Raw genomic sequence first — 21,283 nt, forward strand, 5'->3', positions numbered from 1 at the left:
TACTTATTTTGCAACTTAATCTTCTTTTGTTTAGTGGTGTATAGATAAACTTGCTCTAACATTTTATTTTGTTTCAGGGAGAAGGAGACGGAGGCAGAAGAGAGAGAGGAGAGGATGGACAGACTCTTCTCTCTGCTGGAGAAACTTGTTGACAAATGAAATGTAAATAAATGTAAATAAATAATATTTATAATGATGAATATTGTGTATTTATTTTATATGAACTATAAATTAAAATGAATGAAAATTTAGCAAATGATTCTCAATTATGGATATGTGCCTTCCCCCACCAATGCACAACTTCCGATGTGCTTATTGTGCGAAAAGGTTTTCTTAAATGAGGCCTTGAAACCCTCATGTCTCCAGGAGCACCTTATCAAGATGAACCCGGAGAAAGCAGACAAGGAGCGTCCCTTCTTCCAGGCCCTTAAAGGTAAGCATGGTAGGAGCACCATCAGCAGTCTCTTCTCTAGGAAGACCAGCCACAGTGATACTGGCGTCATACAACATCTCCCTGCTCATAGCTAAATGTGGACAGCCGTTCACAATCGGAGAGAAGTTGGTGCTCCCTGCCATCAAAGAGGTCATCTCTACGGTGATGGAGCATGATCCCACACAGGTACTGAAATCGCTCCCACTCAGGAATGACACCGTGGCACGCAGGATTAATGAAATGGGCGCTGATACAGAGGAGCAGCTGTGTGTCATCCTTCGGGACTCTTATTTCAGCATTCAGCTGGATGAGACAACCACCTTAGACGACAACGCCCTGCTGATGGCCTACTATAGGGCCTCCAACAGTAAGGAGATGGCTGAGGAATTTTTGTTTTCTAAATATCTCGAAACCGACACCAAGGGCCAGACCATTTTTAATGCGCTTCATGCGTATCTGGAGGAGAAGTCAATTCCCATTAGCAACATCCTGGCATCCTGATGGTGCTCCCTCCATGGTTGGCAGGTACCGTGGCTTCACCGCTCTGCTGAAGGAGCAGGTCCCGCACGTCCTCGCAGTCCACTGTGTCTTACACCGCCACAACCTTGTGGCCAAATCTAAAAGTCCAGCTCTTCACGATTCACTTAATATAGCAGTCAAGGCAATAAACAGAATAAAAGCCCGTGTCCTGAATGACAGACTGTTCCGACAGCTGTGTCAGGAAAATGATGAGACATTTGAGCGTCTTCTTCTCCACACTGATATCCGGTGGCTCACAAAAGGAAACTGCCTTGCTCGTTTTTGTGAGCTGTTTGACAGCATCGTGGAGTTCCTGGGGCAGGTTGATGCAGATCTCGGGGGAAAAGGTAATGTCCAGCCGCTGCGACATCATGTACCTTGCAGACTTTTTTGAAAAAATGAACGAAGTCACACTAAAGCTGTAAGGAAATGGCATAACCCTGGTCCAGTGCAAGGCAGTCATCCACAGTCTCACCTCCAGGCTGCATCTGTACAGGCAGAGCATGGGCAGGAGGCAGTTTGCTCATTTCCCACAGCTGACCAAGGTGATACTTAACAGTGACAGTTTTGACAAAACTTTGTTAAAAAGAGTTTAGCAATTGCACCCTGTATAGGCCTATATATGCACTACAAATACAAAGAACAAGCAATACAATACAATACAATTGAATCGTATGGTCTGCATAAAGAAACATTTGCTGGTTATACTCATTGCAGGTGTCTGACCGCCTCCTCATTTACATTGACCACCTGAGGATGGTTAAGGCGGACATGGAGGTCCGCTTCAAGGACCTCCTGGACCTCGACGTTCCCATCTGGGTGGTGCAGCCCTTTCAGGCTTGTTTTACGTCTGTAAACAAAAGCGAGCCGAAATCCAGGAGCATCTTATCGACATTCAATGCGACAATGAGGCCCAGGCTACTTTCCTCACCTCTGGCTGGGGCAGCATGTGGATCAAATATGCTGAGCTTTAGCCGGCTCTCTGGGAGAAGATCAAGCTGCTTCTTCTTTCCTTTCCCACAACATATCTGGTTGAACAGCGATTCAGCCTTGTCCTCCACATGCAGTCCAAGTACCGAAATCGCTTGGACTTGATGGACTCCGGCGCACTACGCCTGAAACTAACTTCTCTGCAACCCGCAGTGAAGAAACTGGTTGAGAAACACCAAGTGCAGGGCTCACACTAACTATGAAAGCAAGTTATCTTATTCTTTTTAACGTTAAGAGGAATCCTTGCTATTTTGCCGTACCCTCAGTGTCGTATGGTTGTGGTCTGTTGGTGGCTCGTTTTCCGCTTAAGTGTGCAAATTGTGTCGCATTTCTGAGGCTGCTGTGTTTAACACCAATTAAAGTTTGAATGTCTGACCCATTTCTGATTGGCTGCAGTCCATGACACAGATTAAAGTTTGAATCTCAAACTTCTTACCGTTGCATTTAACACTTTAACTTTTTTTTGCTCCCTGGGTACATGGCATATTAGGGAAATTGAAGGTAAAAACAACAACAACAACATCCCCAAAACAATGTTTTGATTGTAAGGGACCTGGATAATAGATAGGGGGGCGCTGGCCCAAAAAAGGTTGAGAACCACTGCTGTACAGTCTGTAAAGCACACTGAGACAAATGTATCATTTATGATATTGGGCTATATAAATACATTTGATTTGATTTGATCATAACTTTTTTGTTTAATTGATAGTTTGTATTGATAGCCCAAATCTGCAAAGCAAAAGCACAACTATAACTAAAGCTGTCAAACAAATGGAATCTAGAAGTAGAAGTATTGAGTAGCACAGTTGTTCTCAATCTGTTTTGGGCCAGCGCCCCCCCTATCCATTATCCAGGTCCCTTACCGCCCCCCATGAAATACATTGTAGGCTAATTGTATTTTAATGTTGATTATTATTCTGTTTGTATTATTATGATTATTATTATTATTTATTTATATTACATATTGATTATATGAATTTTGTATTTAAATTCTTATATTATTTTTCTTATTATTAGGCTGCTATATTATGTTATTATAAAAACTCTAATTCTCTGAGATTGAAGTTACATAATAACATTTCTAAATAATAATAAATATTATATTATTTAAATAATGTTCTTTTGTTGTCATTGTTTTTACCTTCAATTGCCCTAATACACCATGTACCCAGAGAGCAAAAAAAAGCCATGAAAATAGACATTTTATTCAGGAGTGTTAAACAAATGCAACGATAAGAAGTTTGAGATTCAAACTTTATTCGGTGTCACAGACTGCAGCCAATCAGAAACGGGTCAGACATTCAAACTTTAATTGGTGTTAAACACAGCAGCCTCAGAACCCCGTTTAAAAATAATAATATAATAATATATATAAATATATATAGCGCCAAATCACAACTCACTTTTCACATTGAACAGGTGCTCTGTTATTAAATAAACTAAACGCTTATGTTATTTATCTAATTTATGTGCACGTTTCAGTGTCTACTGCGTTGCTGCTTTACACATTCACATTCTCTCCTCTGCTCTGTTTCGTGAAGGAAAGGAGAGGAGAGAACTACAAGGTGCAAAAAAATCCAGCACCAGTGATGCAGATGTTAGCTCTGCTAAAAAAAACACGCCAGTGATTTTGCGTCTTGTTACGTTCGACCATCACGTCAACCCACTTACTTTGTTACATTTTCCCACTTCTAATAAACGTGCTATTGCTTCATAATGTTTCACTCAATCATATTGTATTGTGTTATGTGTGGACAATTAGTGAAACAAGTAATTTGCTTTAACAGTGGCAACAACACTGACACATTATATAAGTGCTAAAGCTAAAAGTAAACATATAGTGATGAAGATTTTTTGATTTCACTGTCAGCTGTAAACCAGACCATATTTCCAGTTTGGGATATTTTGCTACTTTTCACTTTACAATCACAAGTTTGACACACTTTAGTTTAAATGTGAACATGTTTTATTTCACTTATTGTTATGTTTCAACCTGCTAATACACATATTTTGTCACTGTCTAGTAAAAAGACTTGTATGTTAGGGATCATCATGATCTCAGAGCACTTGAAGCATTACAAGCTTCTAAAGGTTGAGAAAATGAACTGGACTACATTAAATTAATGGTCTGAGTTACTTTTTGTATTTGTTTGGAGGTACTTGGATGAAGAGTAGCTCATTAACATAATTTGGAATTGTCTTTAATACATCACATGGCATCGGAACTGTGGAACTGTGGAACTGTAGATTCTGGAACTCATATCCCAAGTACAGGCTGGGTGTGCACGTTTGTCATTTGATTTTGTGCATGTGAACAGAGCACATCATTAAGTCTCAACAAAATTAACTTTTTGGCCAATAACCTCACCTCAACTGATTTGACTCAACAAGTCTTTTGTGATACAGGTAAGTCACTGCTTATTTCTCCTTCATGTAGAAAGTGTGTGAGAACTTGATTAGTCAAATTTACAATGTGCAATATGGAGATGTGTTTACATGAACAGCTAACATGTGAACGCCCTATTTAACTTATTTTCGTGATGCTAAATATGTCTGTTGGGTGTGTAATTATCTAATGTTAGCATAATAACATCGAAATGCATTAGAGACAGAAGGTGTATAGCATTTCATACCATTAGTGCTGCTTGTAGAGAGGGGGGTTTAAAGAGACAGGCGCTAAAACGGAACGTTTCGGACAGAAAGACCATTTTTATATTAAAGCATTACAACATGTTCTAATAGAAACCCAAAATACAAGTATGAACCTGAAAATGAGAATAATATTACCCCTTTAAAAATGACTCGTATTGAAAAATTCTGGATTCTTCTACAAAACGGTTACAAATGTAATGAATTGCTAATGAATTACTTCTACTGCTGTCTCATTGTTTGTAAAGTAGTTCTCACAGAATTATATGTGCATAGATAGATAGATAGATAGATAGATAGATAGATAGATAGATAGATAGATAGATAGATAGATAGATAGATAGATAGATAGATAGATAGATAGATAGATAGATAGATAGATAGATAGATAGATAGATAGATAGATAGATAGATAGATATGTTATAATATGATAATGACCTGTTCTTCTCTTTCTCTTTAAGAAAATCGATTCAAGATGGGTAACACTATCCAATCATCTTCCAGCGACGACGAACCCTACATCTTTGTCCTGTTCCCTGAATCATATATACCACTGGCACGTCTGGGACAGGGAGGCTTTGGAGAGGTGATCAAATGTATCAAAAAGGACACCAGCGAGATTGTTGCAGTAAAGATTAATCACAAACAAAGTTACCATGAAGTAAGTTAAAATGCTAATTATTGTCTTTATCAAAAATATCCAAAATTGTTTCACTAAGTGAACATGTCAACTTTGTGTCAACAACTAAGTGTCTCACTTCATGACATTGTGTTATCTCCAGTTGCTTCTAATGGACAACTTTAAGGAACAGTACCAGGAACAGTGGAACATTGTCCGCTTCATTGACTCGTTCACACTGAGTGACAAGAGGATTGCTATGGCCTTTGAGATGCTTGATGTAACTCTAGATGAATACCTTCTTGACAGGCCTAAGATCACTCTGGAGTTACATGAAGTCAGGAACATAGTGCAACAGGTATGGATACCGTAGCATCAGACACTTAAATCAAAGAGCTGTCAGTGTTCATCTTTGATTGTCATCACTAATATTTTGAATTGCAGATAGCCACGGCATTACAGCACCTGAAGACCATTGGATTGATCCATAGTGATATTAAGTTGGACAACATCATGCTGGTGAACTCTCAAGAGCAACCCATCAGAGTGAAGCTAATTGACTTTGGATTGTCTTTTCACAATGATGATACAGACCAGGGCGCACTTCACCAAATATTACCTTTCAGGTGAGAGATATGAATCATCATTCTACTTGCTCGTAGGATATTTCTGCAATCTACTCAAATATGACAGTGTTCCTCATTCTGTGTTCTACATTCGTTTAATATTCAGGGCTCCAGAAATTCTTTTGGGTGCTCCATTTTCAGAGGCCATCGATATGTGGTCTCTTGGTGTTTTGATGGCATTCTTGCCGTCCGGTCAACGCCCCTTCCAGGGCGACGATCAATATTACTTAGTAAGTCATTGACTGCAGCCTTTTTCCTGTCATCCTATAAGATCTAGTACTTCTGCATCCACATATTTTGTTATCTTAACAAGGATGCGCATCCTGTTGCATATCTTTAAGTGATGCTGTTTTCATTTACAGATGTGTTCAATTGTGAAGATCCTGGGTATTCCTCCACTCCATCTTCTGCAAAAAGGGTGGCACACCGAAAACTTTTTTTTCAGCACACATCCCGATAACTGGAGACTGAAGGTACGGCAAGACGAAGAGTCACCTCATTCAAAACATTGTCTTCTCTAGTTATGAATATATTTTCCACAAGTTGACATGATTAAGAGGTATCTAACAATACACTGAACCTTCTTTTAGACACCTGAAGAGTACTGGCCGTTATGCCTACCTTACACAGACACCAGGATCAACCAATTCCAACACCTGGACGATTTGGAAACTTTGTTACAGGTAAATTGCGTTGTAGATGCTGAAAATTGATATAATTAGACCCTGTTCCTAAAAATTTGAAAGTTTACTTTACTGCTGCTGTATTTGTCCTTTGTTTTAAGTTGTCTCCAGAACACCGGAATAAGGCTGAAGAAATTAAGCAGTTTATGGACCTGGTAAAGGCGATGCTTCAGATAGATGCCGATCAGAGGATCACTCCCAGCCAAGTCCTCGCCCATCCATTTATCACAGGGAGCACCCTCACCTATGACTCTGAGTAAGTGTCTGTGTTTGCAGCGAGGCTGCAGTGGCAGTCTTTATTTTACTGCCTTTATATACAGATTATCAGACAGTACAGGTACCTGTCAGATTGTAATTAAGATATCTTGAATCATCAATGAATTATTCTGACTGGTCATATTGCAATACTGATTTGTCAAAATGCATTTTTAGTTTTCCAGAATCTAATAAGGAATAGTCATATAAAAACCTTTTACATATTAAAACTACTTGGCAGACATAGTCTTCCTGTCCCCGTACCTGGCATTTTAGATTTGGTTCTTACCCTAACCCTAATGATCATTAGCATGTTATGTATCTCTTTTCAAAGAAAAGTAACAGATGGAATGAGTTCCTACTCAGCTGGGATGAAACAGCTTTTGATTAACTGCATGTATCTTAATTCCACAGCATTAATACAACAAGTGAAGATCATGGCTCAACATCAGCCACATTACCTACTGGTGTCATCATGGTGCAACCTGCACCACCTGAATCCTGCACGCGGTGGGATGAGGAAAGAGGGCAGCAGAAGCGTAAATCTCGGTGAGATGATTTCCTTTAGACATGTCTGATAGAGGAGAGAATGGAGAAGTGAGGCCATCATTAGAGCAACTAAGGGAATCTTAAAACAACTGTATGTGTGTTTTCAGCCAATTGGCTTTCGTTTCTAAAGAAAGTCCAGTGGATCAAGCCAGGGAGGTTGAAAATGTACCACCTCAGGAATGTCACATGGAAGAGCAGCACACAGAAGTCACTGCCTTCACATATGGTAAAAAAAAAAGCTCACTCCCACTGTCTTAATTGTTAAGGTCTCTTCTAACATAGACAGCAGAAGCATTAAAATGTCCTTTTGATTTTCTGACGACTCAGACGACTCAGAGCCAGAGCCAGAGCCAGAGACAGAGCCCGAGCCCGAGACGGAGACGGAGCCAGAGCCCGAGCCAGAGACGGAGACGGAGACGGAGCCAGAGCCAGAGCCGGAGACGGAGACGGAGACGGAGCCAGAGCCAGAGCCGGAGACGGAGACGGAGCCAGAGCCAGAGAAGAAGGAGAAGAAGAAGAAGAAAAACGTATTCAGACGCTTCATCTCCTGGGCCAGACGGACTTTCTGCATCCGCGGAAGAGTCAGTCCATTTCCATAATACCACACCTCGCTCCGCTGGATCTGGGTTAGCAGGAGCAACGTTGTGCTAATCCAGAGCGGAAGTCGAGTAACGGAGGGACAGGAGAAGCTCAGTGAGTAATCAGTTTGTGCCTCAGACATCTGACAAATTATCATTCTTTTATCATTAGCATTGAATTTATCAATTCAAATGTGTTACACTTTAGTGTTGAAACGGTTGAAATAATATTTCTACCTACAGTTAGAGTTACTACTATTATTACAGCACTCAATATAATGTTGATTGAGACCAAGATGACATGCTAAATAGTAATAATGGAAAATTACAATAGTAAAAAGCAAATGTATTATTCTTGGCTGGTAAGAAATCTGTCTGGCCGGTAAACAATTTCAGCTACCAACCACCTTGGCCACAAAAAATAAATGTTGGACTAATAATAATTTTACAATAATGGAACAATTATGTCAAAACTAAGAAAAACAATCGAAGAAACAGGCATGTCATGGGTAAAATGTTTACATCATGCATATTTTGCCAGGCAGTACAGGCATCTCCCCATTTAAAATGTTATATGGGAGACCATGCTGTTTACCTACTTTTAAAGCATTTGTAGCAGAACACCTGCCTGAGTTAAAGAAAGCAGAAAGCCTCGAATTTCTTTTAAAACGAAGAGAAACGGTTCACTGTGTTACTGTCCCCAAAAAGGTCCATTCCAGGTGTTTCTTACGACGCCAACAGCACATTGTTGTTGATTCTAACATGGACAGCAGAAGCATTAAAATGTCCTTTTTGATTTTCAGACGACCCAGAGCCAGAGACAAGAGACAAGAGACAGAGACAGAGACAAGAGACAAGAGACAAGAGACAAGAGACAGAGACAGAGCCAGAGACAGAGACAAGAGACAAGAGACAAGAGACAGAGACAGAGACAAGAGACAGAGACAGAGACAGAGACAGAGCCAGAGCCAGAGCCAGACACAGAGCCAGAGACAAGAGACAAGAGACAGAGACAAGAGACAGAGACAGAGACAGAGCCAGAGCCAGAGCCAGAGCCAGAGCCAGAGCCAGAGACAGAGCCAGAGCCAGACACAGAGCCAGAGCCAGACACAGACACAGAGCCAGAGCCAGAGATAGAGCCAGAGCCAGAGATAGAGCCAGAGCCAGAGACAGAGCCAGAGATAGAGCCAGAGCCAGAGCCAGAGCCAGAGCTAGACACAGAACCAGAGCCAGAGCCAGAGCCAGAGCCAGAGATAGAGCCAGAGCCAGAGCCAGAGCCAGAGCCAGAGCCAGAGATAGAGCCAGAGCCAGAGCCAGAGCCAGAGCCAGAGCCAGACACAGAGCCAGAGCCAGACACAGAGCCAGACACAGAGCCAGATACAGAGCCAGAGCCAGAGCCAGAGATAGAGATAGAGCCAGAGCCAGAGCCAGAGCCAGAGATAGAGCCAGAGCCAGAGCCAGAGACAGAGCCAGAGCCAGAGCCAGAGATAGAGCCAGAGCCAGAGCCAGAGCCAGAGATAGAGCCAGAGCCAGAGACAGAGCCAGAGCCAGAGCCAGAGCCAGAGCCAAAGCCAGAGCCAGACACAGAGCCAGAGCCAGACACAGAGCCAGAGCCAGAGCCAGAGCCAGAGCCAGAGATAGAGCCAGAGCCAGAGCCAGAGCCAGAGCCAGAGCCAGAGCCAGAGATAGAGCCAGAGCCAGAGACAGAGCCAGAGCCAGAGCCAAAGCCAGAGCCAGACACAGAGCCAGACACAGAGCCAGACACAGAGCCAGACACAGAGCCAGACACAGAGCCAGACACAGAGCCAGAGCCAGAGTCAGAGAAAAAGAAGGTCCATTCCAGGTGTTTCTGACGACACCAACGGCTGTTGTATTTGTTCTATGTTGTTTATCCTGTACACACGACATCTATTGCACGTCTGTCCGTCCTGGGAGAGGGATCCCTCCTCAGTTGCTCTCCCTGAGGTTTCTTCCATTTTCCCCCCTTTAATTGTGGGGGTTTTTTTAGGAAGTTTTTCCTTGTGCGATGCGAGGGTCTAAGGACAGAGGGTGTCGTAACCTGTACAGTCTGTAAAGCACACTAAGACAAATGTATAATGTGTGATATTGGGCTATACAAATAAATTTGATTTGATTTGTTCGTATTGCTGAAAGGACCTCCTGGATCCACCTGGCACACTGTAAAACAGCATCTCTTTTCTAGACATCAGACCTGGACTCTGCTGTGGTGAAGCCTGACTACAAGAGGGAGTGAGACCAGCAGGGCCACTCGTTCCAACGTCAGTGAAGAAACCAACAAAACCCAGCAGGCTAGAAGGGCTCTGATGTCAAAATAATAGCAAAAATATAATAAACACTATATTATATTATTTTATTGTTGTTGTTTTTACCTTCAATTGCCCTAATACACCATGTGCCCAGGGAGCAAAAAAAGCCATGAAAATAGACATTTTATTCAGGAGTGTTAAACAAATGCAACAGTAAGAAGTTTGAGATTCAACTTTAATCTGTGTCTTAGACTGCAGCCAATCAGAAACGGGTCAGACATTCAAACTTTAATTGATGTTAAACACAGCAGCCGATCAGACACGCAAAACAATTTACACTCTTAAGTGTTCCAACGATAAACGAGCAGTCTGAGGAACCCCGTTGTTTTAAAAAGAATATATACTGTATATATAGCGTCAAATCACAACTTACTTGTCATATTGAACAGGTGCTCTGTTATTAAATAAACTAAACACTTGTTATTTATCTAATTTATGTGCATGTTTCAGTGTCTACTGCGTTGCTGCTTTACGCATTCGCATTCTCTCCTCTGCTCTGTTTCGTGAAGGGCGGGGCTCCGATCCCGACACACACATACACACACAAGCGCATGCACACCTCCAGTCAGAGACAGAGCAGAGGAAAGGGGAGGAGAGAAGTACAAGGTGCAAAACATCCAGCACCAGTGATGCAGATGTTAGCTCTGCTACTACGAGCAACCAGAGTGCAGCTCGTCTGTTTTAACAATTAGAAAACAATTTGAATTGTTGTAATTATCGTTATAAAATTAAATATATGAACACTTATAAATATGACTCTTAACTGTTTGTTCAGATCCACCTATTTAATTCAACAAAAACTAAATACTCAACTCTTTTGTGACCTTTAGACACTCTATAATGTTAATGAGGAATGTAATCATTTCATGCACATCATTTGTTATTCATGTGGTCACTGTGACCAACATGTATATCTAACACAAGTCCTCTGATCTGTGAATGACTATGGTGCAAGAATCTTGTGATTTCAGAAATATAAAACAAATCTGTTAAACCAACAACAGATACAGAGTTGCTGCATTTGCACTCAATTTGCACCTGTTTCATCACAGTTTGTTGATGCTTTGCAAGAGAAGCCATAGGATGTGATGTTGAGGACCATCACCTCCACAAAGCTGAAAGAATTACGTATTACTGGAATCAGTTTTTTAATTTCTTTGTTTTTTCCACAAGTAAAAAACTTATTCAAATATAAAGAAAACAATGAAAACATTTCTTTCTGTCTTTCTTTCTTTCTTTCTTTCTTTCTGTCTTTCTTTCTTTCTTTCTGTCTGTCTGTCTTTCTTCTTTCTTTCTGTCTGTCTTTCTTTCTTTCTGTCTGTCTTTCTTTCTTTCTTCTGTCTGTCTTTCTTTCTTCTGTCTTCTTTCTTTTTCTTCTTTCTTTCTGTCTGTCTTTCTTTCTTTCTTTCTTTCTGTCTGTCTGTCTTTCTTTCTTTCTGTCTTTCTTTCTTTCTTCTTCTTTCTTTCTTTCTTTCTTTCTTTCTGTCTTCTTTCTGTCTTTCTTTCTTCTTTCTTTCTTTCTTTCTTTCTTTCGTCTGTCTGTCTTCTTTCTTTCTGTCTTTCTTTCTTTCTTTCTTTCTTTCTTTCTTTCTGTCTTTTCTTTCTGTCTTTCTTTCTTTCTTTCTTTCTTTCTTTCTTTCTTTCTGTCTTTCTTTCTTTCTTTCTTTCTTTCTTTCTTTCTTTCTTTTATTTATAACCTCGAAAAACACATTCATGGAGAAACCCTCATTGCCAATGGTGCCGAGGTAGATACAATAAACGCAAACACAATGATCGTTAAAGATCCCATGAGCATATTCTCGTTATCGTCATCCAATCAAATCAAGTCTCTCTCTCCACAATTAATAGCCTATTGGTTTTCACTTAAGAGTGACCTCTGGGTACCATGACACCTTCAAAGGTCTCATGAAATGATATAATTACTTTACAATTACAAGTATTTTAAGGGCAATATTAGAGAACACACAGAAAATAAGAGGAGAGAGATGAGTAATATTATGGAACAAAGGTCCACAGCTGCAATCCAATGTGGAATATATTATTATATGCTCATCACCTCAAGCCCTCAGTCCAGCAGGGTTCCCCAAGGCGGGATCTAATAGTTATGAAAAGAAAGGCAGCCCGGATCGGTTTCACGTCTAAGCTACACCCACTCAGTGATGCATTGTTTTCTGTAAACTTTAAAAAGCAACGGATTGAACACACCAACCACTCCAGAAGACATCACCGCAACCAACGATGAGTATCAGAGCTCTGCTCATTGCCTCAGCTCTACTCCTGCAGCTTCTGCGAGCTGCCACTTCAGCTGTAAACATGCAGAGCAATACGATGAAGTGTTGTACAGATAATTAATGCGAATATAAAATAGAGAACGTGGTTGCGATATATTTTTATGGTTGCTCTGCACTGAACCTGTCAGGACTCTGGTGAGCCGGGTGAAGACTTGGAGCACAGAAGTGAGATGACAGCCAAGAAAAGTGCATGTATGTCAGCAGAAAATGGAAATACTCAAAATGTAAATGTAATTAGCTATATCCCACCACAGCAAACACGTTTTAAGTCCTAGCTTAACTATACTAATCACAGTATACAGCACCCACAGCAACTCAATTTGGTAAAAAAACACAAAAAACACTGAAATCCCCTTCGGCTCTATAGAGTATCTGGAGAGGCAGTGTCCCAAACAATGTAACCTGCCAGTCATGACTCCAGATCAGATGCTTCTTCTCCACTTAAATCACGTGATGCTCCGTGCTCTTTCTTGTGTCTAACACATTCTCACATTTCCTCTCCCAAGACACTCTAATCTTTTACTTCACCTCTGTATTAGATCCTTTCTGTTCTGAACGGTTCTCTGGGTGGGTTGTTACGTAACTAATTATTACATAATACTTTCAACAATTAGATGTGCTCTGATAAGGAAACAAAGGGGAATCGGCTCATTAAGAAGTACTGGTACAAACTTACAGTAATATTGTTTTGTAATTACTTTGCTAAATTAATATAAACAAGCCTACAGCAAAACAGTAAGATGAACTGATAAATAAAAAACAACAAGCATCTGCATTAAAAAAAAATATCTAATGATGTCAAGATGAATGTGTAACTAGGTGGGGGAAGTGTCACTTCAATGATTACCCTAAACAAAACATCTGAATGGGAAAGTTAAGAGATAAAAAGACCATACTGGATAACAGAGCTACAGGGGGTGAAACACCGTACAATATAGAGTAGACATCATCCAATTTAATGCAATTAGCCTTGTAATAAATATGTGAAAGATGTAATGCTCATTGTGGAGAAATGTGTATGCAACAATGCACAAAACATCTAGAATGTTTTCATTTTATGTAATGGTGTAGCCATAAAACTTGGAATCTTGAGTTTGAATATTTCCCTCAGTATAAATGTCATAAAGCTTCAATAAAAAGCTTGAACACGCTGTTACAGGTATGAAACTATATCACTCACAGCAATGATTACAACAGCTGTTACTGCTGTATGTGGGTCATCGGCCTACCTCTGTATCTGTGATATTTCCAAGCTTTTTGCAGCATGATTTGTTTTTAAGAAATATGGTAGGCCCATCGTAGAGGACAGAGACTAAACTCATTAAAGTAGTGTGTGTGTTGGGTAGGCAGATAGATTAGCTCTTTGTCATTGATACACTGTAAACATATAGCTTTAAGAGGTGGAACAAGGGGATAACACATATTTTAAATATCTGAGTGAAATATAATAAATAAATGAAAATGTTTTGACATCCATCCTTGTTCTCTTAGTGACAGTCAGATTATTGCAACCAACCAATCCGGTTATTTATGGAGCAATATATATACGATTTTGAACTAGCAGTTAAACCTTACAATTAATTTGTGAAGACAGCTATTGGAGGAAATGACCATAAAGTCAGAAATTAAACTCTATTCTCAATACGGTTTACAAGAAGCTCTGAGGTAAACCGCGAGTGAGCGTGCGATGGCAGGGAGGCAGCGTGTTGTAACATGTGAAGCACCGCCCCTCGGCGCGAGATGACGTTAAATATAAACTGCCTGTCGCGCGCACCCCAAGCTACGGTACGGCGAGGACAAGTAGGTTCTCGAGGTTTGTGGGCTAGCAAAAGGAAACTATGTCGTACACTAAGTTTGTAGCAGCTCTTGTTCGTGCCAACTCGGGCAAAGTCAGGAATATACGCATATCAACCGGAAGATGTCGGTCAACAGTGGCATCCACCAAGAGACGAGAAGAGAAAGATCAACAGGTCGATGGGTGCAGCGTGGTGGCAGCTGTGCCGGTTGAACTCATCAGCGAGAGCAAAAATGTTAAAAACAAGAAGTTAAATAACATCCACATTGACTTCGACAATACGGAGGAAGCCTACAAAAGCAAAGATAACATTGAACTGCTTCGAAGTCTGCTGGTCTTCAAGCTTTGCACCATTGACGTCCTCGTTGATAAGAACAAAGAGGTAAGTCAAATTGTTCATGTATAACTGCCATGCAATAGGACTGCAAGATTCAGTTATTAAGGTACTAAATAATAATAACTCCTTTCTCTTGTTCTTGTTTTCAGTTGATAGCTCTGAGTAGGAAGGTGTTTGGTCAGTGGATGTTTGAGAAGCTGATGAAGTTGACCTTCTATGGTCAGTTCGTGGCAGGGGAAGACCACAACTCCATCAAACCTTTAATTCAGAAGAATCAAGCCTTTGGTGTGGGAGCAGTTTTGGACTATAGTGTTGAAGAGGACTTGACACAAGAGGAGGCAGAGAAGAAGGAAATGGAGTGAGTAATGTTTACATCTGACTGAGCAGGGGTTTAGAAAAGACAACAATGCAGACTATTCATCAAGACCTGTGCACCACATAGTAGGACATGGTGTACTGATGCTTTAAACCAAGCACAGTTAAGTATGACTTATGCCATATGTGCACTGGAGTTACGTAACATAATAAACTCAAAAGGCCTGTTGAGTCAAGTTTATTTGTATAACCCAGTATCACATGCTCCACTACAATACAAGTTCTTGAGCCAGCCCATGTTCTCTTAAAAGACAAGAAAAGGAAATGCTCTTAAAAAACCTAGAAGAAACTTGAAGAGGCTGTTTAAATAAAGACCCCCGTCCCTGCCCCATCATTACAATAAATCCTCTTTAAGTTTTTTAAAATATCATATTGAAATAACTAAGTTAAACTACTAGACTTGCCTTTAAACTAAAGCGTTTCGGATGTTTTTTATGGCTCTGACTGTGGAGTACTTATTATAAAAGTAGGCACCACCAAGTCATTTAGCACTTCGTCTCCCTGGCATGTTAAACCAACCGCTACTGTTGAAAACTTAATGCACTGATATTTAAAACACACTGGTTAAAAGTCGGGTCCACCCACTTTAGTTGTAAACTCTGTTTGTAAACTTTTTTTTCTCTCCCCTGTGTCTTCACTATATGTTGCATTACATACAGGTATAACAACTATTCTTATCTTATCACTTCAGGTCTGACTTCCGTTATGCTTCTTATCAAATTTACTCGCATCCCACAGTATATTTCCACATACACAGACTGTAAACCGACTGCAATAAAAACCTAATGTGTTTTTAGTTCATCTCTAGAAGCAAAACAGTGCCAATTCTCTATTGGTTGGCCCGGCCAGTCCCCTCTGCTCTGATTGGTTAAGCTGGTTATTCAGCCGGAGCGTGAGAAGCCTTTTAGAGTAACGTGCTGGATCCCTGAATGGGACACACACACACACACACACGGAAGTGTTATGTAAAGTTCTGCGGAAGAAATAAGCTCATTTTTCACTAAGCACAGATTTTACACTTTTTTTTTAATGATCCAATTATCTTTATCAAGACTTTTCAAATTCACACAGCAAGAACATACTGTTAGGTCCATGCAGAAGACAGAGAACACAGTAGTTTTGTTGGTTCCCTGAAGCGTCTCTCATCTCACAATGTATAGAAAATATATAATCTTGCGATAATAATTTCTTGTGTAGAAAAGTAGTATTTTAGGCATTTCTTCTTGATGCTCTAGTCTAATGCCAATCCCTTCTTCTTTTTTTCAGTGCATGTGTTTCTGAAGCAGAGAAAGGAAGTCCAGGTTTGTATATCAGTTGAAAAATGTATTGTATGTAAGGTAGTTTGACTGTTCAGTTTCCAAATGTGTTGCACAATCAGCCACTGTTGTGTGTTGCACAACCGGGCATGGGGGCTAGCCTGGAGAGTACTGGTTATATCTGGATCTAGTGGGGTCTGAAATGTGCAGTCCAGTGGGTACAGTGAGAAGACTATATCATTCACCTGCTCAGGCTGGTCTTATTTCAAATGAACTGACTGAACTATGAAAACACATCAAAACTGGTGTTAACATTTCTTACCAAAATGCTAAAAAATCACAAAATGTTGTGGCATAAATGTATTAAAGGAACAGTACTCAAAAGAAAATATTGAAATAATTAGGATGATCACACAGTAAAGTGCTGTAGAACTAAGAAACTACTTTTAAATAACGTGAACATGTTAATATTGTCGAGGGAAATTCATTTAGTTTCTCATAAAACTTAAAAGATCTCATTGATAAGAAGAATGTGATGGATACATTCAACTCCCAGTGAGCTCCACATTAATAAATATGTGTTGGTGAAAACTCCTTTTCCATGTCAAGCAGCTAACGTTACCAAATGTTCCCTCCCAGGTGCTGATCATCGTGAGAAGAAGTACAAGGCCCATCGTCAGTTCGGCGACCGGCGTGGAGGGGTTACTAGTGCTCGTACATACTTCTATGCAGATGAGTCCAAATGTGACAACCAAATGGAGACGTTCATCAACTGCATTAAAGCCTCTGGTAAGTAGTAACGTTTCTGAGGAACCAAGAAACACTGTGTTACTTTTGTTTATTATTATAATGGATATAAAAACACTTAAACTATTATAAAAGGGTTGGGCAAGAACACGCAGTGACATAAAATGTGTTGTCAATTTCAGGGGGAGCGTCAGCAAATGGATTTTCTGCCATCAAAATGACCGCTCTCGGGCGGCCACAGTTCCTTGTGAGTTTAACTTCATGTCTTCGATATTAGCCGAACGTTAATATCAGAGAATTTAGATTTAAAATGCGCAACATCAGTGCAGCTGGATCGAACAGTAACAAAGCACACACCATATATACGACAGGGTAATAGATAAATAACACATTAGCCATTTATCTCTTTATGGTTTTGAGTCGATGCCAATTGATTAGTATAATCATACATTCACATTATTGTGTACAAACTCTTCTATTAATGCATCCAGAATTCGGCATTGTAGGAAAATGAGGCAAGAGGGAAAATATCTCAGGTCACACCGGCAAAAATAAAAAAGTATGTGCCTGCGATTGACAGGGAGGAAGAGGTGTGATAAAATAATGATGTGTCAAGCTAACATCGTCACAGTATGATTCAAATGTTATAATTTGATAATAGATTGTTTTGTGTTTGAACAGCTCCAGTTTTCAGAAGTCCTGGTTAAATGGAGACATTTCTTTAACTTCCTCGCAGCACAACAGGGGAAATCTGAAATGATGGTTTTGGAACAAAAGCTGGAGCTGGAACAACTCAAGGTGCGTCTAATGCAGGTTCATGCATGACCGGTGTCCGCAAATACCGTTTAGTCGCTTTCAAGCCTTCATGACTTAAAGTGCCACGTCGTTTGTTAGAACAACACTCCGCTGAAATACATGTTTTTAATCACTGATGTATTTCTTTGTAGGAAAGTTTGACTAAGATGGGCGTTGGAGCCAAGGATGACATCGAGAATTGGATTACTGGGGAGAAGCTGGGTCTCTCGGGGTAAGATAGACACTTATTACTGCAATGATGACCACACGTGCTTACACATTTATGCTTTTGCATCGTATACATAAAACACAATAGAGCTTACGTTCTCAAACCCCTGTTTAGACGTGGTGAAAACAGGGAGTGTAAACATGTATTTAATATACATTTTCTAACATCTTATTTCCAGAGCGATAGATCTGCTGGACTGGAACGGTTTGATAAATGACACAACAGCAATCTCCAATCTGCTTATGGTGCCAAACCTTGCTGTGAGTTTTAAGTATTTAGTTTGTGGCAGTTTAGTAAGTGTTGTCCTTTAACTCTGTCTGGGGATTTTATTATCTGTACACTGTGACCTGTGTGATAAACACATAAGGCATAATGTAACCTTCAAAAGGGCCTGTTTCCATTAGTGATACAGCATTTGATAACAGAAACACATTCTTTGCTGAGCATTTTACCGTTTTAAAGGAGGGAAATGCAACATACTGTCTGATCTTCAAATTTCAAACCAGATGAATGTAATTATGCAGCTAATAGTCTCACAAACAGACAGTGGCATGAATAGATGAGTAAATAGATGCAGACGTAAGCAAGACAGTCTTTTCAGACTTCTTTATCATATTGTGGGAACAAGTTGATAATAACTGTCTTTGAAAGCATACGCAAAAAACAATTAGATATCTTGTGTGTCTGTTGTACAGAAAGGTCATCTGGAACCTCTGTTGAACAAGTTTACAGCCGAGGAGGAGAGGCAGATGAAGAGAATGCTACAGAGGCTGGACGTCCTCGCCAAGGTAAAGAGACCAAAGTAAATAAACGTGTATCTGGTAAATACTTTTTCACACGGCATTACAGAAATCTAAACGCAATTTATTGCAATCAAACGTGTTTCAATGACGTCAGCGATCAGAACTGAATTGTGTCTGCTGAAGCGATGAGCTTGTGTTGCACATTTAATGATGAGTGTCACATAAACTGTAAATACTCTTTATCTGTGTAAATACTCTTCATCTGTGTGCACCAGCACGCTATGGAGAATGGGGTGAGGCTAATGGTGGACGCCGAGCAGACGTACTTCCAACCAGCTATTAGTCGACTGACCCTGGAAATGCAGAGAAAATTCAACACAGAAAAGCCAATCATATTCAACACTTACCAGTGTTACCTCAAGGTGAGACCTCCGTCTCTCATTATAGCTCACCATTACTATTTATATAGCGATCTAATATTTATATCTACCATCCTAAATTACTGTTGGTACATTTTGTTACTACTAACTACTACTTGATTATAAATGGAATATTTGTTTGACACATTTTCCATTCAAATCTAGTTTCTTTACCCGTAGAGGCTCCCTGTCCACAGACAATGAATTTAATCATATCCTTTGGTGTTTTTTTAAAAACACTTTAGGAAGCCTATGACAATGTAACTATGGATGTTGAGCTGTCACGACGGGAAGGCTGGTACTTTGGTGCCAAACTGGTTCGTGGAGCCTACATGTACCAAGAGAGAGACAGGGCCAAAGAGATTGGCTACGAAGACCCGATAAACCCAGATTATGAGGCGACCAACAGGATGTACCACAAGTAAGTTTTACATTTTTTATCGAGGCCCAAGGTTAAGCTAGAAGATCACTAAAATCCTAACCATCTGCCTCGTTGTTTGCCCAGGTGTTTGGAGTATGTGTTGGAGGAGATCGAACACAGCAGGAAAGCAAATATCATGGTTGCAACTCACAACGAGGACACAGTGAAATATACCCTTGAAAAGTACGTTTTTATCTCCGGCCTGCATGAAAAAGCCCCAAAAACATTTGGCATGCACTAAGTGCAGATGTAGTTTGAACATACACAAAAAGCCGTAAACCTCTCACTCATTAAAGCATTAATCTTGGTGGTTTAAACTAATTCCCAGGATGTTGCGCTCAGCGAAACACAGTCTTTGTCAAGTTTCTAAAGCATTTGTAGGATTTACAGAATGAGATGGTGGAATACCACACTTCAGCTCTTATTATGCAATAGCCCTTTAACGTGTATGTTTTTTTTCCTGTTTGCTTTTCTCTTCAGAATGAATGAGATGGGCCTTTTACCCACGGAAAATAAAGTTTACTTTGGACAGCTGCTGGGCATGTGTGACCAGATTAGCTTCCCGCTAGGTATGTTCCACTCAGCTCGTATACTAAGAGTAAATATTTGGTTATGGAATCACGGACGCTTACGTCACACAGTCATGTGGCCAGAGAGGTTCTACTGAAACCCTACACACGTCAGCTTTTCAACAGTCAGGCGGCCACTGACTTTACAAGTAGTCCATCCAATCTATAGATAACTTGGGAAGAAACCAGTCCAAGTTCTAAATGACCTTAGCTATCCTATTACTGAATGGTATATCATTGGTTCAGAGCCAATGAAAGGGTTAGGGTTACACATTTAAGCTCGTGAGACTTATAGGCTGAATTGACCTTGTCCAATTACTTAATATGTTTATCAGTGCTATCTTAATACAATATCTATTCACCTTACATTCATTTCTAAATAAATAAGGTGGTGTTTTAATCATTATTTCAGAGTAAGAATTGAGTCGGCTTATTCAGATATTCGACATAGATTTAAAATGTGTCTTCTTCCTCTATGCTGAAAACAGGTCAAGCAGGTTTCCCAGTCTACAAGTACGTTCCCTACGGCCCCGTCAACGAGGTCATTCCTTATCTGTCCCGCCGCGCTCAAGAGAACCGTGGCTTCATGAAGGGATCCCAGAGGGAGCGCAGCCTCCTGTGGACGGAGCTGAAGCGCAGAGTGCTGGGTGGACAGATTTTCTACAAACCTGTGTACTGAGTCACAGGAGCTCAACATACTAACTGCAGTGTGTCTTTAAGCATTCCACCGGCTTTACCTGCTCACGGCTCTTTGTAGAGGAATGTTAATGTCCCCGTATGGAGGAAGGTTTTGCAGTTTTACTGACATTTGCAATAGAGATTCATTTTTCTTTTAGCAGTATATTTAATACAAACGTGTTTAAAGCACCGCCATAATGACGCATTGTTTAGATACATGTGAGGCTCCATTAAGAAGTGAGGATTGTTTTTTTTGTCTCTAAATCAGAATTGGTTTAGAGGCTCAGAAAGGTAAATTGAGTATGAATAGCTAACTTGTATATCTATATATCTATATCTATATATCTATATATCTATATATCTATATATCTATATATCTATCTATCTATCTATCTATAT

The 21,283-nt window shown here is 40.2% G+C and overlaps 3 protein-coding genes across 3 annotated transcripts; all 3 read left to right on the forward strand.

The window, feature by feature from the left end:
• The first annotated feature begins 381 nt into the window (after positions 1-381).
• LOC115017013 (protein ZBED8-like) lies at positions 382-2,139 on the forward strand. The gene is given in 5 exon segments (XM_029445174.1): positions 382-433; positions 525-927; positions 929-1,325; positions 1,670-1,789; positions 2,020-2,139. Coding segments are annotated over 5 exon segments (1,092 nt in total).
• A 2,928-nt stretch (positions 2,140-5,067) lies between these two features.
• Positions 5,068-9,801, forward strand: LOC115017014 (proteoglycan 4-like). Its single transcript, XM_029445176.1, has 9 exons — positions 5,068-5,220; positions 5,375-5,569; positions 5,656-5,837; positions 5,944-6,067; positions 6,622-6,776; positions 7,190-7,324; positions 7,432-7,550; positions 7,652-7,817; positions 8,834-9,801. The coding sequence occupies exons 1-9, from the start codon at positions 5,068-5,070 to the stop codon at positions 9,753-9,755; spliced, it is 2,151 nt and encodes a 716-aa protein (XP_029301036.1). The 3' UTR covers positions 9,756-9,801.
• Positions 9,802-14,358: 4,557 nt separating this feature from the next.
• Positions 14,359-21,283, forward strand: prodha (proline dehydrogenase (oxidase) 1a). The gene is made up of 14 exons (XM_029445519.1): positions 14,359-14,697; positions 14,802-15,010; positions 16,294-16,328; positions 16,923-17,072; positions 17,213-17,277; positions 17,712-17,828; positions 17,978-18,057; positions 18,233-18,314; positions 18,750-18,842; positions 19,073-19,219; positions 19,462-19,637; positions 19,722-19,820; positions 20,118-20,206; positions 20,695-21,283. The coding sequence occupies exons 1-14, from the start codon at positions 14,359-14,361 to the stop codon at positions 20,883-20,885; spliced, it is 1,872 nt and encodes a 623-aa protein (XP_029301379.1). The 3' UTR covers positions 20,886-21,283.

This window comes from Cottoperca gobio, chromosome 12, assembly GCF_900634415.1.
Source record: "Cottoperca gobio chromosome 12, fCotGob3.1, whole genome shotgun sequence".
Classification (NCBI taxonomy): Eukaryota; Metazoa; Chordata; class Actinopteri; order Perciformes; family Bovichtidae; genus Cottoperca; species Cottoperca gobio.

Excerpts from the sequence above, each read along its gene's own strand:
- LOC115017014 (XM_029445176.1), top strand. The coding sequence starts at position 5,068 with ATGGGTAACACTATCCAATCATCTTCCAGCGACGACGAACCCTACATC. Across the intron at positions 6,777-7,189 it reads ACCCTCACCTATGACTCTGA|CATTAATACAACAAGTGAAG; the intron begins GTAAGTGTCTGT and ends TTAATTCCACAG. Across the intron at positions 7,551-7,651 it reads AGTCACTGCCTTCACATATG|ACGACTCAGAGCCAGAGCCA; the intron begins GTAAAAAAAAAA and ends CTGACGACTCAG.
- prodha (XM_029445519.1), top strand. The coding sequence starts at position 14,359 with ATGTCGTACACTAAGTTTGTAGCAGCTCTTGTTCGTGCCAACTCGGGC. Across the intron at positions 16,329-16,922 it reads AGCAGAGAAAGGAAGTCCAG|GTGCTGATCATCGTGAGAAG; the intron begins GTTTGTATATCA and ends GTTCCCTCCCAG. Across the intron at positions 18,843-19,072 it reads GGCTGGACGTCCTCGCCAAG|CACGCTATGGAGAATGGGGT; the intron begins GTAAAGAGACCA and ends TGTGTGCACCAG.